This window comes from Electrona antarctica (assembly GCF_951216825.1).
Source record: "Electrona antarctica genome assembly, chromosome: 1".
NCBI lineage: Eukaryota > Metazoa > Chordata > Actinopteri > Myctophiformes > Myctophidae > Electrona > Electrona antarctica.
In genome coordinates, this window is record NC_136806.1 from 22,249,790 (window position 1) to 22,269,747 (window position 19,958).

Here is a 19,958-nt window from a genome sequence, read left to right on the forward strand (position 1 = left end):
GGGAGAATGAATGTGGAGCTGAAAGGATAGGGTTCACAGACTTCAGTCATAATCTGCCCTTCATTCATGCAAATTCAAACACTTTAAAAAATATATACACACATGCAAATGCTATACTATGACAGTGAATCAATATCATTGATGACCAATAAACAATTTAGGCCACAAGTGAACAGTTTTGTTTTATTGAAAAATAAAAAATAAAAGAAACCCCACTGGTCACAAAGATAAATAGAAAACAAAACCACCACTCAGATTGAGAACAGAGCTGGGGATTATGTAGTTCCACTACGCACCATTTCTCCTTTTCCCAGGAGCAGCGCCGGCCACCAAAAAGCCTCAGACATCCTAACTTCAAACAATTGAATATGGCAGCGCATTTTCTCACAATACACACTCAAAACCAGAGTCCAGACGTTTTTCCTCTTTAAAAAAAAAAGAATCCTGCAGTCCCATCATGACTGCTGGTTAGTGGTTAAGAATGAGGTGAGCAAGGAGTATCAACTGGTGATGATGTGTATACACTGTGCACTAGAGCTAAGGGGCCACCTTTGAGTAAATCCTAAACTAAATATATACACATGTATTAGGGCTTCTTTCTACACCTCATCCTCGTTCAGCAACATGTTGGGGACCCCTCTGGAAATGGGGAATTCACGTCCAGACTCGGGGCACTGCAGACAACCCTCGATAACCTCCACCTACAAACATATGTACAAACACACACAAAGCTCAACATGAGTTTCAAGTAGGAACTGGTGATAACAGAATGATATCAGATCAGAAGTAGTGTGTTTATGTTGTATCACCACTAGAGGTCCACACAGAGTAATAAACAAAAGCATCCCAAATGCCTGACAAGACAACTGCTGCTGTGAATCTTTTAATGGTAGATTATGAATGAGCTGCATACCTCAAGCAGCACCCTGTGGACTTTCTTCAAGAACTCTTCATTCTTCTCATAGTCTGGTATCAGGTCAGTAGGCAGATCTTGTAGTTGATCCAGCTGTGGAGAGAAAATGCCTCATATTGTAGCAAGGAATCATACTGGACAATGCCTACCAGTAAGACACCGAGTTTGACAGAATATCTTCACAAGAGCCAGCATAGCTCTGTGTGTGTCTTACTCTTAATAAATTCAATACTTGTTGGAAAGGGATCTTTTAAATACAAACAAAACAGTGACAACCCATGTGTGTGGCAGCTATATTAAATCATACACATTTAATTAAATTCTCAACAAATTCTCAAATTAGTTGTGAACTTACTTTACAACTGAGAAACACCTATAAGAACGTTTTAATTAAAAACATCTGGCTGTTGGAGAAGGTACCTGTATGAATCAAGCTGTTTTGATTCATTTTAAAATGCAAATTACCGGTATATTTTATACAATGTGATTGCGTGAACCTTTTATAATTTATTATATCTTTGACTGCCACACACATGGGTCGTCACTGTTTTGTTTGTTTGTGAAAGCACCACAATGGAAATAAATGTTTTTAACCAACATGTATTATCTGTGAGAGACGGGTGACAGCCGGAATGTAGACGGTACCCCGGGAGCAGTATGGGTTAGCGGTAGCGCCCCAGCCTGCATCCTCCGTGAGGAGGAAGCCCAAAAACCTTCGATGAGGCCTTTAGGAGGGCCATTCGAGCCGCAAGTGGAGCCTGCAGTACTACGTTGCCCAGCGGTGGAGCCTGCAGAACCATTGCGGCTCAAGAATCCACCACTCCTGAATGAAGTGTCTGGTGCTGGGAGTCTGGTGCAACGCACAGGTCCTCGCTGTACTCCTGGTGTGAACAGGAGTGGACCTGGTGAGACGTAGGAGGGGCCCGGACAGGAGGCAACCCACAGAGCCTAGTCTCTCCACATGCCAGAATTGTACCTCTCAGTCCCGGCATAGTAGTTCCGGAGTGGTTCCAACGGATTGTGTGGCCCTGGTCTTTCCCTGGTGGGTCTGATTGAGGGTAGCTACTGGGACGTGAGTCGGGACTTGATCACCCCAGGGTCACCCGAGTGAGGGGTATGATGTTCGCGAGACCCGAAATCCCGATGACCTTGGGATACATCACTGAGGATACGTCACAGTTGCATCCATGCGATGTATTTTCGTTCATCTGTGGGTTATTTGCAATTCCTAGAGTCTAGACCCCTTTCAAAACAGCTCTCAAAGAGCACCTATACGGACTGCTGCAATTCGAAACTGGCCCCTGTAAAAACGTCCTCCATACTCCATACTGTACATGTTCTCTTCTTTACTTTCCTTAACTGTATGTATGATTTCCTTTGTTTCATAGTGTGAATTTAAAATGGAGGACCCTGATGTAAACAAGTCTTAATACTTTTCTGGTTTCATCCTCGTGCTTTTGTTTGAAATGTACCCATTCTACATACAGTACTGTGAATACAAATTTCAGTCAATCAATGGACCCTGACGAAGGCTGGATATGCAAAACGTTTATTTCTGTTTTTGAAGGCATATGGAGAAATAAAAACTCCTGGATCTTGTCACTCCGAGTGCTACCCTTGCCTTGTCAAATGTTTATGATGCTTTATCAAAAATACTAAGAGATGAAACCAACAGATGACAGCTTCCGGAATCGACTTTATAGTTCCAGGCTCTATATACCAAGTATAAGATGACCACTCACCTCCCCAGCTGCCTGCACCAGAGCACTCCACTCCAGCTTGGGGATCATACGACTGACAAACTGTGGGTTGAACTCCACCTCGTTCACCTTCACCTCTGTAGCCTGCGAGCACAACACAGGGGAAGAATCGTACATTCATCTATAATTTTGTCATATTAATCTATATTCAGGGTGCAACCTAAAAGCAGCAATATGTAATTTTTGTTAATGAATAAAATGTAATTTTGGCCAATCTAGGCTGCAGCCTAAATCAAGAAGGCAATTACAATGGTTTATCTTAATTTATAAATGTATTATTTTAGGTGCCCTTCTCACCTGAAACAGTACTTGGCCCAGTCTACTTCGTCATATCCACTTAGACATCTATGCATTTGGACAGAGGTCTTTCTGCTACAAAGCCCCATTTGATTGGAACACTCTTCCTCGATCGATTGCATCCTTCAGTCGACTTTATAGGACTTTCCTACATTCACATCTTGATTCAACTTGTTTATGCTTCTAAACTGACATGTACCAGCAATGACATTTAATTTTACACTGATGTATCTGCACTGTCTCCTTCTTTCCTCTATTGCTTAACAGCTGATGATGGGCGAGCGAGCTGTCTGTGTAAGGTAACAGGTCAGGTCGCCCCAATTCCATCTCGCCCCAGATACTTTCCGCCGACCTCACGCCGACAGCTCGGTGCGGCGGTTCTTGTATTCTTTCTTTTGTTTTACTGAGAATAAGGTTAGAAATAAGTTTAGGGTTTGGCATTGTTTTACTGGAGTTAAGTTTAGGAATAGGGTTAGGTTTAGGCATCGTTTTACTGAGGTTGAGGTTAGGAATAAGGTTAGGTTTAACCGTTTAAGCATAATTTACTTAGATTACTTTAGGAATACCAGGCTGCGCTGTTCCGCCGGCTGTACGCCCGGGGCGAGTTGGTAAAGGGGCGAGCAGTCTCGTATTCCTGTGTAATATATGTGTATATTATCTGTATCTGTGTACTGTATGTTTTTATGTATCCTGTAACTGTTCGTTTCATGGGTCCCCCTTGAAAATGAGATGCTGCATCTCAAGGCCCATGGCAGGACCATGGGATGACCATGGGCCAGCCGTATTACCTTCATCATCTGGAAACAGTAAACCTCATGAATTATCCAAGTCCCTTTCGGGACCATTGTTGACCATTTCTGTATTTGGGATGTCGTCCCAGATTTCTGTATTTGGGACATCGTCCCAAATACAGAAAAAGTAAAAAAGGGTCCCGAAAGGGACTTGGATAATACATATGAAACCACTGTTTCCATTGATTGATTGATTGAAATATTCATTAACAGTTTGCAGAATTACAGTACATTTCAAGCACAACTCAATACAAAGACTGTCAACTGTGAGTCACTCACAGTGAGTGGACGACACCATAAAGCATTACACTTGTTTACAAGAGGGTCCACCTTGTTCAATTCATCAATACATTTAGATACGTATAGACACTTCTATATAGCCAAAGAACAGAACAGGAATTCATCAAGAAGGAGGTAAAAGCATCATAAAGCAGATATAACTCAATTAATTGAATAGACGGGATTATTTTTCTATAAATCTGTACCACTGTACCTTATATTTGCAAACTGTTAAGTGTTCAATCAACCAATGAACCAACCAGGGACATTACCTTGATAACCAGCGGATAGCCTTTGGTGACTCCTTTCACGTGAGACGTCAACATGTTATGCGTCAGTAGTTTCATCTTTAAAACAGCTATATAATGTATATAATACTAACTACGATTCAACTCGTTTTCTTACGGTCTCTTTACTACAGATGCTGATTTCACCAACATTAACATTCACGCTCAAAGCGTTTACATGTGGACCGGAAGTACGACATGGTGCATCAGTTCCAAGTTCCCCCGAAACATTTTGTCGATTCAAGTTCCCACTACAAAACTGTTTTATTAAATATATTACGGCTCAGTTAAAGAGTATTTTATGCATATATAACTACCGGTATGCCATAAAATACATGTCTTACTCAAATAAATGAAAATTACTGGCAAAAGACCGTTTTTATATTCAAAATTTTATTCTTTGTATTAATTTGTGTACTCATTGTCTTTGTAATATACAGGTCATTCATACAGCGAATCGTATGATATAGTAAATAATAGTAATTACACACACGAGGTGTAACAAATATATCAACCAACCTGTCACCCTCACAAACATGCATCATGCGCGTGCACACACCCACACGCGCACTCAAACAAATACAACTCACACTCACACACATGTAAAACTTTGTTAAGCCACAAAACCCCCATTTATTTTTCTCCAACAGTTTCATCATATCTCCAGAATTATCCTTACTTCAAAAATGAGTATGACAATTAATACTATGTTTAATATCTTACAAAAAACAACAAAAGAGAAATAAAATGCAAGAAGGCAACTAAAGAAATGAATAAAGCAAAGACTGTGAAAATTGAGCATATTAATGGGACTCTCTGTAACTTGAAGCAAAACACAACAGAGCTGAACAGCAGAACAGACGAGTTATTTAGAAATGTTGATTAGAAGTAGATCCCAGTAAGATATTTAACCGCGGGTTGAGCGAGTTTACAGAGAATCGAACCGGCATTTGAAGAGCCATTGCAGAATACATTGTGTGATTTTTTCTATCCAAACGACTCGTTTGATCAAGTGTTTCTATAAAGTCAGGATACTTGTCAAATAAAATACATGTATGAATATGAGCCTGTATGTGTCACAATTATAGTCGAGTATCATGAATATAATAGAGCACCAGGGAAGGCATCACAAACTAGTAAATAAAAAAGGTCACTCTGCGAGCATTATGGCACAAATATAAACACTACGGGGGCCATGGGGCATCGCAAGGGCAAGGCTGGAACAATCAAAGAGGGGACTGTTGTGACATCAGCGTGGGGAAAAAACAGACCTGTCACTGCATCATCTGGAGGGATCTTGGAACAGTCTCACTGTATCCACTATTTGTCTCTCCCCACGTGAACCAGGGTTGGGATAACTTCACCTCTACATAGAAGTCAGTGAAGTAATAAAGTGTTTTGTAATCCAATGGTTAAGACAGACATTCCTCTATATCGGAAGAGTGACACTATAAGGGAAGCTTGTGGGGAACTCGTGTTTTGTGTTAATTTTGTATTGTATCGTCTTTGTGATGTGTTTTTCTGTGCTGTGTTGTTGTGGGTGTTTTGAACAGATTGTGAAGATGAATATTCTTTGGGAAAATAAAGATTATTATTATTTATTGTTAATATTATGTCTTGCTGCTTGCTATGTTCTGGAACACTGGTGGAGCTGTTGCCCCCGCGACCGGACTACGGATAAGCGGTTGAAGCTGGATGGATGGATGCTTGCTATGTTCCCTGACTTTTAACGTATAGTTTGAACATCTATCACTGCACAGAATTTTTCAGGCATTGGTGCATTGATTTTTGGTTAACCAGGGAGAAAGGTGGCATTAAAATATCTCCTTCACTCCTCCAACATGGTGACATAAATGTTTTAACCACTGATACTCTCAACAACCACTCCATTACAGGTCTTCCACCATGCTAAGCAGACATGGGAAGTGAGCTGATATCTAAATCGATCTAATGGGAAATGTATTCCATATCTCACTTCACTTGTAGCAGCACTGTGTGAATTCAAGGGTTCAACAACAAGTATTGTTGTTTTTTTATAAATAACATAGGAAAACGCCATATGCTCTTAGTTAGTTTCATTTACGCACAACAAAGTCAGATGATGGTGATACGTTTGCATACTAGAACGTTACCGATTGCATCAGAAGGTGAAATATTATTGAATGATTATGATGGAGCGATGTGAAATACTTGGTGTCAGTCACTGCAGTAGTAGTTAGTCCTTTTTTGCATCAGAACACACTCTTCAGACTCTCATCCATATATATACACATTCATACGCACATTCAATTACTCGATTCACTCCCTCAACTGATACTCTCCAGAGTGACTCACGCCCACAAGCACACACAAACATGTCATCTTAAAAGTAATCACTCTGGGCCGTCATCTGTGCGCCATTTTAAAAAGTCCTCCTTCCGTGCGTCTGGTTTGATCTGGTTCCGCATGCCACCCAGCAGGTTGGAGGTTGCCTCGGAGGCCACTATTAGAGGACGGACCACTGTGGGCGGGATCTGCCGCAAGACGCCGCCCACGGCACCAGGGAGACCCTTCTGCTCGTGGCCACGGGCAGCAACGTCACACAACGTCTGAGCCGTGTCGATCATTCCCTAGAGGAGAGAGAAGAGTTTAATCATGAATGCACGTCAAACGTGTTGCAGGGCTTCCGCAAGTTTTTACCAGTTCAATAGAGCACCGAAGTCTGACGCCAATATTGCTAGAGGGCGCCAAGTACATGGGTTCGTGTACTTTTTTATTCGTATTATAATCCCCATATGGGGATCTTGGATCGCCTCATACAAGAACTGTGTTTGAAAAATAAACAAATCATCCCGGCCGTTCACTCATATGGATAAGAATCAACTGACTGAGAGAAAACACTAATGTTACTGATGCCAAATTAATTAAATTTTTGCTATAAACAGACTGTATCAAATATGAGTAATAACAGTTTGTTTATTTTTGGACAACAATGCTTATATGAGATGATTTTAAGATGACCCCATGTTATTCTCCATAGAGAAAAACGTCCGTGAACCCCTTGGAACCAGGAGATGAGCAAGTGACGTCAGGACTTCGGCGCTCTATAGACACGTAGTTTTGAGATGAGAACCCACCTCTCGGACGGTATCGTAGGCCTTTGCCACACCCTCGCGGAGGTCTGCGGGCTGGTGAGCTCGGCGGGGTCGATTGGAGGTGGCCCGACCCTCTGTGATGGCATAGCGGTTGAGAGGTGGTGTGGGAGACAGGATGTCATACACAGTCTCTGCTGTGGCCTGCAGAGTGAGAGGGAGACTTGAGCATTAACAGGTACTACACTACTACATATGACATGCTGAATGTAGAGTAGAAAGTACTCATTATGCAAAATGTCCCGTTTCGAATGTTTTCAAATATGTAAAATGTGTAAGATGTGTAAAATATGTAAAATCTTTTGAAAATAGCAAATCTGATAGCAGATCTATTATTTTCAGATGGCCGAAATGTAGGGCTGAAGTGGTTAATGTATGTTTTGTAAGAATAATACAAATCTACAAACTAAATAGTAACTCAAGTTTTCAAATAATAAGTAAAAGTACAGAAAATTGGAAATACTCCAGTAAAGTAAACATATATATCTCAAATGTATAATTAAATACAGTACTTGAGTAAATGTACTTAGTTACTTTACACCACTGCCTGTGGTGTTATATTCCTGTATTTAGTTAGACATAGAAAGGGTTCAGTAATGTGTACTTTGGGTACTGTGTACATGGCTGGTACCTGTATGGCCTGCACAAGCCTGTTACTGAGCTCCAGAGCGGCTGAGGCTGTGGAGGTGCCAAATGATGCTGCCCCCCTCTGGAGACCTCGGATAATGCGTCCATCTTTTCTGTATTGCTCTATAGGCATCCAGAACAGATCCTTTACGCCATGGACTAAAAGAAACAGAAGGCACAAATTATGGAAATGGATGCCGTTAAATACCACCTAAAGTCACATGGAGCTTCAGTTTATTTTGGTAGAGAAACGTGAAATATCAACTCACACAACTGGACAACAGAGTGCATGGGGCCTACACCTCCCAGAATGCCTTGCAGCTGGTTCTTCCTTATGTCAGTCAGCCATTCTGAGACGGCATAGTGGATCACCTTGTCTACACCAAGAAGACTGCAATGAAGTAGAGGAAAGAAAGAAACTAATTCATCACACAAATCACAATGTTCTGATGTAAACAAACAAACATACACCTATGTAAAAAACGAAGGAGAGAGAGAGAGAGAGAGAGAGAGAGAGAGAGAGAGAGAGAGAGAGAGAGCGAGCATGTGATAGTAAGGCTGGTGACCAGAGAAGAGTTAAGAGTTAATGTGGTAACAGACTGGTGCAGAACTTATAATTAAAGAGGGAAATTAGCTACAGTATGAAGGATATTCTTTTTAGCCAGCAATTTTAAGGATTCCCTGTGGGGCTTAATACGATCAATTCCTGATAGTCTAAATGAAAGCGCTACTTGTTCTCTGCACTTTGATAAAGAGTGTGTGTTGGTACCCATTTCTGCAGCAGAGTCTCTTCAGCTTCAGTTCTGAGCAGTTTAACTGGGCCAGGCCAATCAGGATCCCTGCAAATGTTCCCTGTGAAAGCAGAACAGATTAGATGCCAGAAGAGTGAGGTTACTGGAAGTTATGAGGTTCCAGAGCAATTTGACACAAAAAAAAGAAAAGTACTCAACATAGAATGTACACTACAAAGCACAATGCACTGTACAGTTCTGTAGACCTCCTTTACAAGACTATTAAACTGCCACTGCCACTTTAAAATTCTAACTCTTCTTTATTTGTTTACATAAAGGACACTAGTAGTCCTCCAACATCAAATGCATGAGACATGTGTGTGTGTGTGTGTTTTATACCTATATAACAGAGTAATTTGCTAAACATTCCAGTCATTCCAACCAAATTACAAGGCAGCCAGCAGTGATAATGTGCAACGTTTCCTGTTTACTGCCAGAGCAGTACACCAAGTATTCAAAAAACTAGAAAAGAAAGCAAAAAAAGTTTAAAACTAAAAAAACAATAACAAATAACAACAAATACGGGATATACTGCAAAACATACCAAACAAGACCATTTTCTGATGATGCAACATCCATGAAAACCATATAATGTGTATGCTTGGAAAGCTTTGGTTCAGGGCTCAGGCCATGTGACAAATGGATTGTTGGTATCAGTTAGTTACTAACCTGTTCAATGACCACATGTTTACCATGATAGTCCAACCAGATAGGCACTTCAGAGGTGAAACGAAACTCCCTGGAGAAGATGCAGGCAGAAAGAGTGATGGAGAGACGTCATTAGATGACAAAAAGAGAGAAACGATTCAGACATTAAACCTTGATTTTTACCCTTTATTTACGACTTACTTTGAGAGACATACTAACGATCTTTTTCACCACGACGCCTGTTTTATGATTACTAACAAAGTCAAGTAAGTGAACATAAGCCAGTATAAGCACAGTCTTCCATTGCAGGCAGTGCGACCACTGAGAAACTAAAAAAGTAAACAAAGCTAAATGGCAGGTGTGTGGTTAATAGTTGATGAAGGGGACGACATCACTCACTGTACACCACTTGTGACAGGATTTGGAAGCATGCTTGTTAGCATCATCACACATGTCATTTGCTCTAACCTTCAGAATAGAAATCAAACTCCCTCAACATCTCATCGTTGAGATGTGATTGCGCTGCTTACATACCGGAAGTAGATTGGCTGGTCGGCGGAGGAGGTGGAGCCAGCGGAAGAGGAGCTCTGTTCACTGTAAGTGGTTTCCACGGAAGCAGTGAGGTCAGTGTCCAGGACCCCACCTGACTCCGCCTCCTCAGAGGACTTCTGTGAGGAGTCTGCCTTCACTGAGAGCATAAATGGATACAAAAACAATCTCATGTGATCTCTCTCTCTCTGACACGGGTTTATATAAGGTATGCATAAAAACATTGAGGACATCCAGCTCACCCTCGGCTGCAGGGTCCAAAGGCAGGTAAGGGTTAACAGATGAAGCCAGATTACTGAAGAAATCCTTCAGGAAGAACAGAGCATCCTGGAGAGGAAAGATATGATAAGACCGGTTGAGGAGTTCTATCGTGGACAATAGGCAGATACAATATTCCAAATGTAAACTTCCATAGACATTGAGACAGTCACAACAGCACAGTATATTATCTATGGAAGATGGTGAAAAGAAGCTGGTATTGGTTTGTTAAACAATACCAGTTGTGTTTGTATAAGTAAGTGGATCTACTGTGGCTCTTGGTGCTGCTGGTACCTACCTGGTCAATGTTGAGTCGTAAGGGCAGAAGGCTGACTCGGAGACAGCACTCTGGACCTCCGAGGCCAGACTCTGGACACACCTGCAGGGCCTTCACTGTCAACTGAGACACACAAACATCTACTCTCACAACCAATACAAAATCATGCAATTTTGGGAGTCCATTTTTAGAATGGGCCTCAGGTCTTAATGGGTTAAATATCTGTAAATAGTTTGAGTGTGTATTTTAACCAGACAAGTGTCTTTAATAGAATAGAATAATGGAGAAATCATTGTCGGTTAACTTCATTGTCGGTTAACACTTGTGGTCGTGAACATTTTATGACATCCCTAACGATTTGGCACCTCAGCCGATTAAAGTTAAACACAACATAGAACCACGGGAAACTCCACTCCACCCTTTCTTCATTACGGGGATCTTTTCCCTTGGCTCCCTGTCTCACCATGTTGGAGTGGGCTCGGCGAGGCATGCTCTCGCTCGTGTAGAGGTAGAGGAACTTGTTGAGCTGCGAGGAAGCCAGCCTGTCTCGGACCTCCAGCTCCTGGACAATGAACACCTGCCTGGAGAGGGGCTGCTCGCTGCCCGGCCCCATTCCCACAGCAGTGCCAAAAGACACCCCTTCTCCCTCCTGCCCCGGGACCGGCACTGCCACAGAGTAGGCCTCGTGCTGGAAGGACACCTGTGTGACAGCAGTGGTGTAAAGTTACTAGTATTTACTTAAGTACAATTTTGAGGTATTTGTACATTACTTGAGTAATCCCAATTTCCAATAATTTTACTTCTACTCTCAGAGACAAATATTGTACTTTTATTTATTTTTTTTTAAATTGGCATTCTACATAAAGAGTACTTTCTACTTTTGGTAGTTTAAGTACATTTTAATACCAATACATTTGTACTTTTACTCAAGTAAATGTTGAATTCCAGACTTTTACTTACAACAGTATTTCTATATTGCAGTATACTTTTACTTAAGTACAAAATGTGAATACTTTTTCCACCACCGTGTGACAGAGGAGTACAAAACCCCATTGGAAGAGACGGATGCAGAAACTGAGCACAAAATCACAAAAAAATATCACATTAAACTAAGATTCATTAGCGGTTTTCTCCTGTACATACACATGCATTGAACACACACACACACCTTGGTGAGCTGTATCTCCATGAGTAGCGTGTGTTGCCGACCGCTGCCTCCAGCCCAGCGCCAAGAATTCTGAGGTCGGGAGGAAGGTGCGGAGCGGGATGGGGAGCCACGTAAACCCGCCGGGACTGAACGCCCACTGGAAGATGAGCAAAGTGGCAAAAGTGAGGGAGAAAGCAATCATGGAGTTATGTTGTATACTGAAAGAGACTGTGAGGAGAAACCTTCATTGGCTTACAGATCTGTCTAGCTCACACCCACACCCACACACACACACACACACACACACACACACACACACACACACACACACACACACACACACACACACACACACACACACACACACACACACACACACACACACTCTTCTGACACGTTCTATTTAATGTACTAAATTAACTATTTCACTTTTGCTGTGATCAGTAGAAGCAAACTTAATTTTTATAATTTATTCTGTTAATGACAAAGTATTAATTATGTTGATATTTTGTGAGTGTATGGCGGATCAGTTGGAGTGATGTGATAAATGATAAGTATGTCCTGTATTGGGGGAGGGGTGATTTTCCTGGTGGACTATCAAGAGGCAAGAAAAATATTAAAATATAACATATATACTGAACAGTATGAAAGCATTACGTTGTAGTCCAAAGCATGAGTCTAGTTACAATGTGAGAGACATTTGATGTTTCTGTAGTCACTGTGCGTGAGTCACAGTGTGTGTGAGTGTGAATACACAAGGACATGGGTTACCGATTTCCATGCTGGGCATGTACGGACACGGGCTTTCCCCCGAAGTCCTTGCCCCCGTAAAGGTGCCAGACAACCGAGACCTCCCGGAGGATCACCCTGCTCTGGGGCATCGGGAAGCGGTTGGGCGCCCTGAGCAGGTCCGAGCTGCCCCGTGGCCTGGAGAAGTGACCATCCTTCACCTTAATGGGCCCCTGGGCCAGCAACGTCACCACAGGCTCACCGTCCCTGGGCTGAGAGAGGGATCAATGAGAATTAAAATCAGTCAATGAGATAGAGTCAACGTCATAGCCTTCACCTGTATTTATGCCATGTCACAAAATATCCCCTGCATATTCAAAAATATTAAAAAGGACAGATTTCGGTCACTGATTAGACAGAGACACTTGATATTTATCTGTCGTCCAAAGAAACCAATTAAACAAAACAACTGCAATTAAACTCACAGGAATGCCCATGCCAGGAGCCTCCAATATGCAGAAGTCATCGTTGTCCGTGGAACCCTCAGAGCCTTCTTCCGACATCATATCAGCCTGTGCCTCAGTCGCTGTGGCCACCAATCCATCCAGTTCAGTGTCTTCCTCTTCCAGAAGGGAGGAAGGTAGGTGGAGCTTTGGGGCCTCTCCAGGGAACAGGTAGACTGAGACAGGTGAGCCCCGCGGCACCGTGGGAGAACCTGAACACACGCACGGCATCGAATGGAGATACAAGTTGGGAGGGTTTTTTGATATTGGCTGAATTGAATTTAGAAACCAATACAGAGAGAATATCCTATTTTGTAAATCAAACACATTCTGACCATCCACGTGACAGAAAGTAAGAAATCATCTTCAATACCTGAATCTAGCTCCACATCTCGCTGTGTCTTCTCTGTGTCAATCAAAGCATCGGTTAAATCATACTGATTTATCTCAGCAGTCTCGGCAGGAGGGCAGGGCGGCAGGGCGGCAGGGCTTTCTGACAACTAAAGACATTTCATTGTTTAAATTGAAGCCACTTAGCACAACTTGTGTTCAAGTTTATTCAGCTTCTGACACAGTCAATGACACTTTGACCACTGTGTACTGTAAATGCATAAGACATTTGGTGCATTCTAAGAGCTGTTAGGTTACATGCTTAGGTTACATCGTACATCCTGCTAGCTTAGCCATTAAACAAAATCTTCTGAAAATACTGGGAATCCACAGAGAACCTGGTCTCTTGGCAAAATAGCATTTTCAAGTTCTACATTCAGTGTCAAGGTCAAAGGTCAAATCACCATCTGGGAAGAACAGATGTTTGACCGTCTTGATTGATGCAAGTCTTACCGGCAATTTCTGCCCGGCGATCTCAGTGGGTGAGGCGTGTTTTGGTGGCGGGTGCAGGTCACCCTGGGAAACCAGGTATTGCAGCAGGTTGACGAGGGCGGCACAGGAATCGGAACAGGTGTGCAGGTGTACCACGTTGTTGGAACAACGCAGCTCAAACAATGGCTGGCTCTGGAGGTCAGAAAGAAAAGAACAGGGAAAAATTGAGAACAGAAAAACAAATTGTTTAATTACATGTGGTAGTTTTCAGGTTTTGAATCGATATCCATACTCAATAAGACGCTTAAATTATAAATGCCCATGTCCAGTGAAAGGGTGTCAATTGTGTCAGTTTTTTACTTGGAATTGAGTCTTAAGATTTGAGAATTCCGAGTTATTTTCTCACAATTGCCTATCTCACATTTGCCGAGCAGACAGACCACAATTGTGAGAAACAAAATCGTAAAAACGTGCCTACCCAGCCGAGTTCAGCTATGGTGTACTCACCAGTTTGCCTGTGGCACTGCCTTTAAATGTGGTGATGGCCAGCTCCAGCAGGTCAATGTCCACAATACACACATAGTCTGGGGACGGAAAGAGACCCAGGAGCAAAATATATTATGTGTGTAAAAAAAAAAAGATTTATATAATTCATCATTGTCCCACAGGGGTATATATAAGACCCCCTCCTTTTTTCATTCTAGAACAAATACCTTCTTTGGAAATAACCAATCTACGAGCTCACAACATGTTCCGTTGCGAGCTGCTATAATGCCCCCCCAAACCCTGCTCTACTAGCCTGACATTACAGCCTGAATTTTCATTTTGTTTGTTTCAGTGCAGCCGTTTTCTCAGATGTGGGCAAGGCCAAAGTGGAACTTGACTCCTGCCGTGGATGTTTAGCGATTCAGGGCAGAATGTGGATCAGTAGATTCACTGTAATTTCCTGTATGCTTATTACCAAGACACATTTCTGAACATCTATTATACTAGGATTACACACATGCACGCACACGTGTCCTACCTTTCCTCAGGTCTACTGTGTCGCTGTCACGCTTATCAGAGAGGTAGAGGGCAGAATCATCCAGGATGAATCTAACAAACACAAAAAACAACCACACACTTAGGATTTAAACAGTTTTAACTAATCTTACAACACTGCCAGCTAGTAGATTTATATATATTTAATTTTTTTGTACAAAAATAAAACAAATATCTTTGCCTACAAGCCCAAAATAGGGATGACAGTGGTTAAATAGCAGTATTGATAAAATGACTGCAAATATTTTATTTTATTTTGTAATGACAGTCAGTCCATGGATGTGGTCTGATGAGGACACTAGTTGATATACTGTATAAAATACACTGACAATCCTTAATTATAGTTATAGACAGCAGGCATATAAGTCTTATTAGCCAGGGATCCTTTTAACAAACAAAAAAACAAGTTGATCTTAACCACTCAAAGTCTACATGTAGTCCCCCAGGGCTCTATACTAGTTCCATGCCTTTTGTCCCTCTAGTCTACACCAATTTTCTCTTTGAGAAATGTTGGCCCCAGAATAGGGACTGTAGGGTTTGTGTTGTTAAAACAGCATTGGTTGATATGTCGTGCTGGAGTTGAACTGATGAACTGATGAATTGATGATAAAGCGGTGCTACCTGAGGTGGAAAGTGGCAGTGTCTACGATGATGTTGCTGGACAGCGAGAAGGACTCTGCTGTGAACACCACTCGCAGTGGCAGGTACAGGGGCCTAGGAGGGGAGAGAGAGAGAGAGAGAGAGAGAGAGAGAGAGAGAGAGAGAGAGAGAGAGAGAGAGACACACACACACACACACACACACACACACACACACACACACACACACACACACACACACACAGGTACAGTACACAGGATAAAACAAAATTGAATGGAACAAGGGGTTTTTAATGTATCACAATTTCACTATCTATTAAGATCTATACAACATTTGCATGACATCCTGTTTGGAAGTTAATGTACGTGCGTGTGTGCGTGCGCGCACATGCGTGGGTGCGTACCTGTAGTCTACAGCGCAGGTAGCCAAGTGTGTATGCAGGATGGTGATGACTGCAGGGGGTGTATATCCCAGGATAGGGTCATCGATGACATCCAGAAAGTCAACCAACTACAGTAAAAAAATAAAAATAAACAATAGTTAGGAGGAAGCTTAACACATTTGAACATATTTGACTTATTTTGAATCCTGCCTGTCTGAAAAGCCTGCCTGAAAAGAGTATTTCACTAAGCTAGGACAAAACTAGGGTTGTCTGTACTGTACAGTATCTGTGTATGTCAGTCTCCTAAAAAGTAGTTGAAAATCCATGCATATAAAATGTGATTATTTAGTGGAAAATCTCAGAGCTAAACCAACATCGTTCTTCTAAAGCACATTTGTACATCTTTCTAGGCGAAGCATTTTTGCCTTTGAGTTTTGAAAACTCTGGACACGGAGCACTTGCTTCCAGGAGCTTCTCGGTACTTCTTCCTACCTGCTCGTACCAACTGTGATTTGTATGCGCCATGTAGTGCCGCATAGTGGCACCTTGGAGACGAATGGCAACCAGGAACTCCTAGAAACAGACAAGAAAAAAAGATATTTGAACCATAATATATAGCCAGTCGGTGACGTCAGACATCTATGATGTCTACTATGATCTATGAAGACTCACTCACAAACCCTCCGCTAGATTGCTCGACCCCTAGGAGCCACGCAGCAAAAAAAAAACTACTTTGAATTTCAGTATGGGTCTGCCATGTTGGTCTCTTTCATGAGCACCCACCTTTATGTTTTTCTGGAGGTCCAGGGTGATTTTGATGGCTGTGGACAGCATCTGGAGGTCACTTTCCCTGCCACTCACGCTGCTCACACCCACCTCTGTGGGGTAGATGGTAGGGTCCAGGTGCTTCGGGGGAGTGAAGCTGGGCATCTCCAACCGTTCTGGGATGGGGGAGTCTTTCACTGCCGCTGTAAGGCGTAATGAGAGAGAGAAAAATCTTGTGATTATGGCTGACACAGAGGTGTGTTTTCTATAGGAAATATGTATGATGTTACACACACCTCGATGGTATAGCTCCACCCGTCTGCTCTCCACACAAAGGAAGTTTAGATTTGGGTTGTTCAGGTGCTGTGCCACACTGAATAACTTCCCCCCTTCCAGGTCTAAGACAATCTCCCCATGATTATCCTCCTCCGCCTGAGAACACAGAGAGGAATGGAAACCATTTGGAAAATACTTTCTCCTATTAAAAGAATGCAGTGGAAATAAATGGAAATGGGAGGTAAGACGAAGAAAAAAAGATTGAAAAACAAAACATCATCCCTGATCATTCAAAGTGAATAAAGGGATGAAGAAATGAGAACGTCAGCGGATAATGCAGTCTCACTATGGTAAATGGTAAAAACAAAAGGTGCATTTATATAGTGCTTTCATCAAAAGCGCTTTACATAGATTGTGCATAACCTTCCCCCATTCATACACCGATGGCGGAGGAAACCATGCAAGGCACCAACCTGCACATCAGGAGAAATTAGGGGTTCAAAGTGTTTCTCAAGGACACTTCAACACTAACTCTGGGGAGCCCGGGATCGTACTGGGAACCTCGCGGTTCCCATCCGGCCGCTCTACCGGCCACTCTACCCCTGAGCCACTGCCGCCCCTGGTCAGCACATAGTCGGCTCACCGTGGTCAGCACATAGCTGGCTCACCTTCCTGTCCGCCATGGCTTGAAGGCGGCCCTTGCCTATGAGGACCGTGAGGGAAAGAAGACTGAGGTTGTGGTTAGGACGTGGTTCTGACTGTCTCCTAGATTCACTGGCAGAGGCGTACTGAGCTTCATCATCCTCAGAATCAGAGTCTGTGATGCACAGAGAGAGAACAGATGCATTTTGTAGAATGTAGATCTACGAAAACACTGTTCAGTAAAGTAAAGTAAAATCATTAAAGAAGCTTGCTAAATACATTCAGTTGTATCTCCCATTGGTCGTACGTGTAATTTAAAGGAGTCAGTGTCAAAGCTGTGATTGGGAGACTAACCCAGTCTGAAGGCTGACTTGCAGAGCTGAAACTCGTCGTCGGTGTGATGGCGGTGGGGGGTGTGATCAGAGGGGGGAGGAGGGGGAGGGGGCTCCCACATCAACAGGTCATTGTTAATCCTGCAGGAGAGAGACCGACAAGAGAGGTGGAGAGAGTGAGCTTGTGTCACGTATTTCAGCAGATGTGTGCAAAAAACAGTGGACAGCCGGCCTGGTGTCTGCTATCATGATAATAGCAGAAATACACTGCGTTAAGATGGATGTGATGATGTTACATATTAGACAGACACACACGCACACGCACACACGCACACACGCACAAGCACACACACACACACACACACACACACCTATTGTAAACGCTCTGGAAAGCCTGTTTGCTGGGCAGCAGGATGTAAGCCAGTGGCAGGCAAATGTCCATCACACATTGGCTCTGGGCCACACACTGGGCCTGGAACTGACGCATCTCTTCAGGATCTGCTGGAATGACCATCTGAGGAGACCAGACCAGTCACATCACAACTCTGGTATTTCATGGAAAAGAAGCAGGTGAACATTTAATGTTTGCGAGGTACCAGCATACCTCCTCAGTCTCAAACATAGTACGGTTGGAGGAGAATGGAGAGCTGGTCTTGTCACGAAGCTCACAAGGACTCTCAAAGGACATCGTCCCCAAGTCCCCGACCAGGCCAAGGCCTAGTCCACCTAGGCCTCCTCTTGAGTCCTGGGACTCGCCTCCGTTCACACGCACCGATATCCTAAGAAGACGAAGAATGAACCAAAATGGACAGGGGTGAGAAATTAAAATGTAGCAGATTTATTTATAAAATGGTAGCATTGATCATGCAACGTTCTTGCGATAACTAAAGTAATACACTTATTCTGGAGTTTTGTGGACTTATTATGGAACATGACAGTTTTGTTTAATGGTGCGTTTAAGGCATTTCTGCCTTATTTGGATGGTAGTGATGAGACAGGAATGAGTCTTGATTTCTCCCCATCCTTATTCTCACACCCAACACTAACCTGGGCAGGGATTCTTGGTTCTTCTTAACTCTGATACAGGGAAAGGAGCCTCCCTCCCAGCCCACATATGATCCTGGAGGAGACAATTCAAGATCATCATGGTGTGGAGATAAAAAGGAAATAAAAAAATATATAAATGTATAATAATTATTAGAACCAGAATGTATGTGTGTGTGTGTGTGTGTGTGTGTGTGCTTTTACAATGAAAAATAATAGTATATATATTCATATCTGTAGAACCAATACAAATACAACTAACTACCATTATGAAATCCCCCACCCACCGTGCATGTCAGTGAAGGAGGCCTCTAGCAGCTGTGTGAGACAGGGAGCAGGGGGTTGGCCGGGGGCTACATGTTCTCCCTGATGGAGGTCTGGGGCCTCCTGGTGCTTCAGCTCCAGGTCCGTCAGCTCCAGCACCAGGGTCTCCTGCCGCACGTCCCGCTGGCCTGGGGGCCGCCGCATGGGAAGGGGACGCAGGTCTGGTACGGGGAAGCGGAGCTTGACCACGGCGTGGGGGGAGACGAGCGAGAAGGACGACCACAGCTCACTGCTCTGGGTCTGAAAGAGTGTGTAGCAGGGAAGGGATAGAAATGGATGAGAAAAGCTATCCCTCTCACACACACAACATGTGTACCATGGACATTATTATTTGTGCAGCAGAATGTACTGTGAAAGGTATTCACAAATGTATTGCTGTCAGGTGGCAGCAATGTAAGTTGGGCATGTTCTTGTTTTATTCTCCGCCTCACTCGACTCACTAACAACAAGTAACACAGAGAACCCGTCTCCGGCTGACCTGGGAGCTGTACATTGGTGTGCATCTGAGGTCGATTGCATTTGTTCTTTACCTTCACCAAAGATTTTGTATGAGCAACAGCAACAATGTCCGTTCTGTACTAGTCAAGACACCAGCTTAGTTCTCCGCTGACCGCTGCCATGTATGTATCTGTGTAAGGTGACTATCAACCAAATAGACTAAACTGTCGGGCGACTGCATTGTTGTGAGCATGGGTCAGATGAAATCACATGAAATAACTCTCCCTACCAGGAGGTGGCAGTAG

General features: G+C 43.0%; 2 protein-coding genes across 4 annotated transcripts in view; both read right to left on the reverse strand.

Moving 5' to 3' along the window:
- Positions 1-169: 169 nt before the first annotated feature.
- Positions 170-4,548, reverse strand: trmt112 (tRNA methyltransferase activator subunit 11-2). Its single transcript, XM_079507176.1, has 4 exons — positions 4,313-4,548; positions 2,656-2,757; positions 914-1,006; positions 170-701 (listed from the first exon to the last, which is right to left on the reverse strand). Exons 1-4 carry the CDS (start codon positions 4,385-4,387, stop codon positions 600-602), a joined length of 372 nt encoding a protein of 123 aa, XP_079363302.1. The 5' UTR covers positions 4,388-4,548; the 3' UTR covers positions 170-599.
- Positions 4,549-4,700: 152 nt separating this feature from the next.
- Positions 4,701-19,958, reverse strand: part of atg2a (autophagy related 2A) — a 29,889-nt gene continuing 14,631 nt past the window's right edge. For all 3 annotated transcript variants that reach the window (XM_079504204.1, XM_079504203.1, XM_079504202.1), the window contains exons 15-42: positions 19,179-19,455; positions 18,895-18,967; positions 18,452-18,626; positions 18,219-18,361; positions 17,870-17,988; positions 17,542-17,690; positions 16,894-17,029; positions 16,616-16,800; positions 16,325-16,405; positions 15,854-15,960; positions 15,472-15,564; positions 14,834-14,904; positions 14,317-14,393; positions 13,831-14,001; positions 13,361-13,487; positions 12,970-13,199; positions 12,527-12,756; positions 11,777-11,912; positions 11,072-11,308; positions 10,630-10,731; positions 10,316-10,400; positions 10,059-10,212; positions 9,546-9,615; positions 8,855-8,937; positions 8,355-8,476; positions 8,090-8,244; positions 7,444-7,602; positions 4,701-6,936 (exon numbers count right to left, since the gene is read on the reverse strand). In XM_079504204.1, the coding sequence (XP_079360330.1) occupies positions 6,700-6,936; positions 7,444-7,602; positions 8,090-8,244; positions 8,355-8,476; positions 8,855-8,937; positions 9,546-9,615; positions 10,059-10,212; positions 10,316-10,400; positions 10,630-10,731; positions 11,072-11,308; positions 11,777-11,912; positions 12,527-12,756; positions 12,970-13,199; positions 13,361-13,487; positions 13,831-14,001; positions 14,317-14,393; positions 14,834-14,904; positions 15,472-15,564; positions 15,854-15,960; positions 16,325-16,405; positions 16,616-16,800; positions 16,894-17,029; positions 17,542-17,690; positions 17,870-17,988; positions 18,219-18,361; positions 18,452-18,626; positions 18,895-18,967; positions 19,179-19,455 (3,984 nt within the window). In that variant the 3' untranslated portion in view covers positions 4,701-6,699. The remainder of the gene's footprint in view (positions 6,937-7,443; positions 7,603-8,089; positions 8,245-8,354; positions 8,477-8,854; positions 8,938-9,545; positions 9,616-10,058; positions 10,213-10,315; positions 10,401-10,629; positions 10,732-11,071; positions 11,309-11,776; positions 11,913-12,526; positions 12,757-12,969; positions 13,200-13,360; positions 13,488-13,830; positions 14,002-14,316; positions 14,394-14,833; positions 14,905-15,471; positions 15,565-15,853; positions 15,961-16,324; positions 16,406-16,615; positions 16,801-16,893; positions 17,030-17,541; positions 17,691-17,869; positions 17,989-18,218; positions 18,362-18,451; positions 18,627-18,894; positions 18,968-19,178; positions 19,456-19,958) is intronic.